Source organism: Camelina sativa, chromosome 7 (genome assembly GCF_000633955.1).
Source record: "Camelina sativa cultivar DH55 chromosome 7, Cs, whole genome shotgun sequence".
Lineage (NCBI taxonomy): Eukaryota > Viridiplantae > Streptophyta > Magnoliopsida > Brassicales > Brassicaceae > Camelina > Camelina sativa.
The window spans coordinates 26,657,942-26,664,594 of record NC_025691.1 but is presented as its reverse complement, the minus strand read 5'-3'; the positions used below and the strand labels follow the sequence as shown (position 1 = coordinate 26,664,594).

Below are 6,653 nucleotides of genomic sequence, written 5' to 3'. Positions count from 1 at the left end.
ATATTCCGACTTCCCGTCTGCAAATATATTGTGGCCGCTCATTTCCCGTTTCTTAGCTGAGCTTTGCATCTTCTCAGAATAACCAGGAGGGATTTTATCAGATTTGAAGATACCATTGCTTGTCAGTTCTTGAAACTTCTGGTTATGTATCTTCCTTGATGACTTCACAACATGTTCTTCACTAAACATCCTGTTGCCGCTTTGCCCCTGTTAACAAAAAAAAAATATGAATCAGGTCAGTTTTTCAAGCCATCCTAACTAATATTACCACCACAGTACACAAGGATTCAAGGATACTACTTACAGTAGAGACTTTGACAGATGCACGCGAGCTCCTCGGTGCAGATTCCTCCGTGTTCTTATTTCCTTTAACTTCTGATTGTGTTGCAGCTACCAAGCGGCGAGGTTGGCTCTCAGGAGATGCAAAGATATCATGACCTCTCATAGCTTTACTCTTGGTGTTCGATATCTGCTTCTTCTTGCTCTTTGAATCCGCTTCCGTTTCAACGGTCCTGCTCAGCTCCTTTTGCTTTGCAGCCTCGTTTAAAGTAGCTGGTTTCTTAGGAGTCACATTCTCATCACCGCTGAAAGATATCTGGCTTTGCTACAAAACCAGTAAAACCATCACATAAAAACATCGTTCCCCATTTACCATCAACTGAATCCTTAAAAATGTTTACATATAATACCTGATCCTGATGGTAATGGATTCTTGTTTGGTGATTTGGATCATCTTTACCATTATCAGAGAATATGTCACTACCAGTCATCTCTTTAAGCTTATGCCCAGAACAGTTCTTCCTATACGAAACACTAAACAGCAAACCATTTTCCTAAATTCAAAATTTCACATTCGGAAACCCTAATTTCATCAAACTAATCAAACCAAAAACCCTAAATTAAGCAAATCTGATAAAAATTTTAACAAAATCGAGAAGAAACATAGAAACCGATTACTTTTTATTAAGCGATTCGGATTCCGAGTTGGTGATCTGACCGCCGCCGCCAAGCACCTCGCTCATTCCATCAGACGGCTGTAAACAAAAAAACACACAAATTGGGATAAATCAGAACGAAATCGCACTCGTCGGAACATAAACCGAAATGGAATCACACGGAAACGATGAGTTATCGCCGGAAAACAAACCTGGTTAGAGCGGTTAGCGGCGGTGGAATAATCGGGACGGCGGATCTCAGACCAAGAAAGAAGATCGGCGGTGGAATGATGCGGATCGCTTAACGCCGTGACGTTGTTCTTCTCCTCCTCCATAACTCTCTCTCTCATTCCACTCTTTTGATCAAAAAAAATAAAAGTTTCACAATTCTAAAAACTGAAAATATCGTTTGGGAGTGAGAAAAGTTTTTTTTTTTTTTTTTTTTCTCTTATTCGCTTTATGTTCTGTCAAATAATTTTATTTAAAATTTTAGTGGACGTTGCTTTTGTTTTTTTTCGTTGTAACGTCTATCTTTAGATTACTTTTAAACAGTATTCAAGGTGACCCAACGCCTAGCGCCTAAAGCGCTTAGTCAGGTCTAGACGGTTTTTAAGCGGTTTAGGCGTTTACAACATAAAACATTAAATATATAAAAATATATAAAGATATCTGTTAGAAAATAAAAAAAAATATAAATTATAAAAAAAGTAAGAAAAATATATTTATTTAAGTTATATTAACAACATATAAATGTTTATAGTTACGAATACAAATATAAAACTTAATAATTTTTATTATATGTAGTTAAAAATCAAAAATAAATATTAAAATAAAATTTATGTAATTTTAAGTGGTTCAGGCGGTCATATAGGCATCTGCTGAGTGCTTAACGCCTAGACGGCTGCCTAGACCGCTTTTCTTAAACACTGCTTTTAGAAACAAAGTTTACATCATCAATATTCAAATCAAAGCTATCCAAAATACTAAACAGTTTTTTTTTTGTTTTTTTCTTTCTTTTGGTTAAAAGAAATACGTTACATAATCATATTACACGAACGACAAAATTAATTTGGAAATTTCTAAGATGAATTGTCATAATTCTCTTTTCGAGATGTTTACATTATTTTATGAACTGCAATAGATTTAGTAACAGTATAAATATAAAATAAAACTATTAATTCGTTTTATATATTTGTACATAGGATTATAACTTTAAGTTAACTAGTTTTGTTCTTTAACTTAACACTCTGCTTGATCACTAGACTTTTTCGTGTATCATGCGTCTATGCTCTGTTACTCTTTGAGTACTCTCTAGACGAAGCGGTTAAAATCAAACCGTGAACTAAGTAAATTCACGTGAGCAATTAGATTGAATCTTCACAAAAATAGTTTCCTACACAGAATGAGGGAGAAAGGGAACAAACATGCATGAGAAAATGGGTCTAGCCAGATGGGATTGACGAATCCGTAAAACAATTAACTAAGGTCATATGAAATTCAGAAACCAATGAGGAAAATAACAACGCTAGTTAATATCACTATCATCTGAAAAGCCAAACCAACCATGAAACTACTACTCATATTCGCGTTATCTCTACACAAAAATCGTAAAACCTCTAATCATCTACCAATCAAAGGACAACGACGACCTCACATTCGGTAGAGCCTCTAGGGAATCTGAGGAATTCCTCGAAGATGTCATCTCTTCTTGGATGATTTAACAAATGCAAATTGAGCTTCTTGAGGACTACCGAATTCTCTAGGAAGTACTTCCCTAGCTTAAATGCTACAGCATATCCTTCGGCTAGGAATGAGAATTTTAAATGAACAGATTCTAAAGATGATAGCAAACACTTGGGCACAGATGACAAACTGATCTGATTCATCTCCTCAGAGCGCAGATCAGTTTCATAATCCCATGGTGCCTGAGGAAAAAGGAAAGGAGAAAACATAGTCAAATGATATAGCAGAAACTAACTTCATAGACATGAGAAAAATATCATAGGGTTCAACAAAAAAATTTAATCACCAAAACGAGAGATTTCAGATTTGGGCAACTCTCAAGAAATGTTGTTGTCAACCATTTCAGTTCGGATGCATGGAGACTATCGAGGCACAGGCGTGACATGTAACCAAATTGAGGCAGCGGTTCTAATTTTGAGTACTGATGAATGACCTGTAACCAGACATAACATATAGTGGGTTAGAAACTTTTCATCATTGTATTAAATGTGCATGTCTAATTCACATATAAACCTTGAAAGTGTCTGCAGATATCGTCATATCCATGACCCTCGAGATCTTGGACAGAAAACTGCGGATGTTACTTCTCTTGTATGAAACGCTTTCTTCGTCAGAACCCTCCAAACCAAAGCTGAGATTAATATCCAACTTGGCAGTGGACTCCAGAATGTTTGTTATAATGATATTTGCTACTAAATCAAAGATTTTCAAACCACATCAATGGCAAGTTCAGGAACATAATCAAACTCTATAGTAGGTAATCGTATGATAGTGAGCCGCTTCAGTGACTGAGATTGCACCCTATGTACGTTTGGAAGATCCCCAGTTCCGGTAATCTCTAACTCTTCTAAGACAGAACAACATGAGACAAGTGCCTCGAAAGCGGCTTCATTAGGAAACTCATTGTTGTGTAAATGCATAGCCTTCAAACAAGGAAAGGAAACAAACTCAGCACTAGCCCCCATGCCACCTTATCAAGTTTCAAGGATACCAGTGTGTCACAAATATAAAGGCTCAAGGGGATCTCATAACGATATATTTTATATACATGGCACTTGACATCTAGATGTTGGATCCTACGCTTAACTGCAGCATCAATCCATGACGTAAGATAAGAGGCACCGTCTACTATGTCTGAATATACATCGGTAACAATTAACTCTAGCTTGTCTATGCATGAAACCCTATTGGAATCGAAAAACCTGTTAGCGAAACTCAAGGGAGTGCGGTTTCTGATTCCCACAAATGACAATTCCAAACGAGGAAGCCAAAGCCAGAGATTTGTCCATCTGGTGGACAACACACTTGTCCTAACAGCATCCTTAGTGGGAAGATGAGAAAGTATCTGACAGATCAAATCATCTGGTAATTGGCTTATTCTATCTTCCTTCATACCCTTTCTTCTACTGTATAACACAAGTTTCAGAGAAACAAACAATTCATCCAAACGAAACCGAAGCAATTTCGGGAGTTGGACCATAACTCTTTTCATCATCTGCATGCCAAGAAACATAGTCGCTGGCACCATTGTACCTATTTCACAGCAATCTGTTGAATCTGCTTGCTACCAGGAAGCGCTTTGTAAATCTGACATAACAAAAGAGAAACGTTTTAGTTTCAAACAATCACTAGTTGGTCTTCTTTCGACTTAACTTAACCTAACCTTAATCAAAGTCGTCCAATTAAAAAGATTGGAAGTGAAACCTTTTTAAATAGGGCCGGGGAGAGATCATGGGAGTCAAAGAAGACCAACTAGGTTTTGTCCAACCCGAACCAATGGTTTAATCCAAAACATTTCGGTTTAGTAAAGCTTCTTGAAATAATGTCTACACCAATTAGGCGATTAGTGTTTTTATACATAATGTAATTAATAAGAGAAGCCTAGTCAATGTCAATGGAGATCAACAAAATCAAGCCCACATTCTTGTCTATGATGGCCTCGGATTACAAAACAAGCCTGAAGGTGAGGTTGATACGAGTGCCCTCTGCCTTTGCACGCTTTGGCACAGAATGAATCCAGTCCCTTTGAGTGTATCCCCTCATCACTAGCAACGATCCATGCTTCAATGTCAAACTTTGTTGATGATTCTCCCTGCTGCTTTTCTTCAACCTCTTCAATGCCGGTCCACCGTCCCCTGTTGTATTCTCTGCAGATTCACACATCAAACAAACAAAAACAAATGTCTGATCCTGGTTTTGCAGGAAAACACTCTGTTTGATGTCCTGACTCAAAAGGTCCGTCCCATTATTTACCTCCTGAAGATTCTTCGTGTTTCTTTTTCTTCAAGACAAAATCACGTTCGCATCCAAACGAGACTGAAGCAATTTCAGGAGTTGGACCATAAATCTTTTCATCATCTGCATGCCAAGAAACATAGTCACTGGCACCTTTGTACCTATTTAACAGCAAGCTGTTGAATCTGCTACCAGGAAGCGCTTTGTAAATCTGACATAACAAAAGAGAAACGTTTTAGTTTCAAACAACCACTAGAACACACAGAGGACATAAACACAGGGGCTTTCAATCTTACAGCATCCAGAATCTCCTTGAGAGGTGGGAACTCATCCCACGAATAAGCATTAGGTTGATATCCACTGTACACCAGCGCAGTCAATCCGCTACTTGCAACATAACAAGTATCTCTCGGCTACAGGTGGCAAATGCATATGGATTAGAAGGCCACAAACATAAACTATACACAGATACGATTGAGCAGGATCATGTGAAGTGGGAAAAACCTGAAGGCAAGACCGGCCAAAGACACGAATGGTGGGCCTGGTCCAAGGGATATGGTTGTCGAGATAATCACAGAAAGTCCAAGATTGTTGAAAGGGAAGAAACCTCTGAATGTATATGAGGTCGCTTCCATGGCCAAGATCAATGGTTCTCCTAATGGGAGCGTCACTAGATGAAGTAGGAGACTCCACCGCCACAATGGATGTCAAACTCATCCTCCGCTACACATCAAACCACACACAACACCATGTGTTAAAGCTCATATATATTGAGATAATCTCGAAGTGTATAAATTTAAAGGGTTTTCAATTGGGAGTAATGGTTAAGAAGATGAACCTGATCTTGATGGTAATGGTGGAGTCCTGTCTTGTAATTTGAATTATCTTTACAAGTCACTTCTTCTTTAAGCTTGTGCCCTGAAGAGTTCTTCCTGTAAGAAACATTGAAACTGAAAGATAGAGACTTGAAACCATTTCTAATCAGTAAAAAAAAAATCACACTTAATCAGATAAAATCGGACTTTTTAACGAGTAAAAAAATTGCTTCTTTCCCAATCCAATAAATCTTAGATTAAACATAGAAATTTGTTACTTCGTCTCATTAAGCGATTCAGCTTCCTCGTTGGCCGTGATTTGACCGCCACCAAGAAACTTGCCGGTTCCATCGGACGGCTGAACAAAAATGGATAAAATCAGAACAAAAACATAATCAAAACCGATGAGTCAATCGCCGGAAAACGAACCTTGTTAGCGGCGGTTGAGACGTAATCCTCCTCCATTACTCTTTAATTTTTTCTGATTCTAAAACGAAAACGGTAACCGGAAAAGATATAAAATCGAACTAAACCGGAAATGCTGATATATATTTATATTCCCACCGGTTTTATTAGTTGAACAAACCGATATACGTCATGGGGATTTGTTTCTAACGTTTATTCTTTTAATTTTCTCGAGAAATATTTTTTTTTTCAAAATATCACAAACACAAAAATTAATTATTACAATGTTAGTATTATTTTTGGTTTCAATTGACTACTTTACTTAAGAATTATATATTTTCAATACGTTTGTTATAATAAAATAATTTTATAAATTGGTAAATATTGAAATTATCTAATAGTGTATTAAAAAAACAAACAAAAATATATTGATGATGTCACCGGGAGTATATTTGGATTCATAAAGGGTTTGGTGGCTAATTTACTTAATTCTACAAAATTATAACTTTTTTAAAATTTT

General features: G+C 37.0%; 4 protein-coding genes across 6 annotated transcripts in view; all 4 read right to left on the bottom strand.

Annotated features, from left to right (window-relative positions):
- Positions 1–1,330, bottom strand: part of LOC104702768 — a 2,097-nt gene extending 767 nt beyond the window's left edge. Inside the window, exons 1-4 of the mRNA XM_010418686.1 lie at positions 1,148–1,330; positions 958–1,034; positions 690–813; positions 305–604 (exon numbers count right to left, since the gene is read on the bottom strand). Coding sequence (XP_010416988.1) covers positions 305–604; positions 690–813; positions 958–1,034; positions 1,148–1,285 — 639 coding nt within the window. The 5' untranslated portion in view covers positions 1,286–1,330. The remainder of the gene's footprint in view (positions 1–304; positions 605–689; positions 814–957; positions 1,035–1,147) is intronic.
- On the bottom strand, positions 2,363–3,375 carry LOC104702765 (putative FBD-associated F-box protein At5g53635). The gene is made up of 3 exons (XM_010418681.2): positions 3,192–3,375; positions 2,965–3,111; positions 2,363–2,860 (listed from the first exon to the last, which is right to left on the bottom strand). Exons 1-3 carry the CDS (start codon positions 3,222–3,224, stop codon positions 2,567–2,569), a joined length of 474 nt encoding a protein of 157 aa, XP_010416983.1. The 5' UTR covers positions 3,225–3,375; the 3' UTR covers positions 2,363–2,566.
- On the bottom strand, positions 3,386–4,206 carry LOC104704967 (putative FBD-associated F-box protein At5g53640). Its single transcript, XM_010420962.1, has 2 exons — positions 3,727–4,206; positions 3,386–3,601 (listed from the first exon to the last, which is right to left on the bottom strand). The coding sequence occupies exons 1-2, from the start codon at positions 4,204–4,206 to the stop codon at positions 3,386–3,388; spliced, it is 696 nt and encodes a 231-aa protein (XP_010419264.1).
- LOC104702766 (DNA oxidative demethylase ALKBH2-like) lies at positions 4,417–6,230 on the bottom strand. Of its 3 annotated transcripts, none has more exons than XM_019227926.1 (7): positions 6,158–6,230; positions 6,007–6,086; positions 5,752–5,863; positions 5,418–5,636; positions 5,210–5,326; positions 4,932–5,124; positions 4,417–4,825 (listed from the first exon to the last, which is right to left on the bottom strand). In XM_019227926.1, exons 1-7 carry the CDS (start codon positions 6,191–6,193, stop codon positions 4,623–4,625), a joined length of 960 nt encoding a protein of 319 aa, XP_019083471.1. In that variant the 5' UTR covers positions 6,194–6,230; the 3' UTR covers positions 4,417–4,622. The 3 variants fall into 3 exon arrangements, with proteins under 3 accessions (XP_019083471.1, XP_019083473.1, XP_019083474.1); XM_019227928.1 differs by having other exon boundaries at positions 4,417–4,813; XM_019227929.1 differs by having other exon boundaries at positions 5,752–5,845.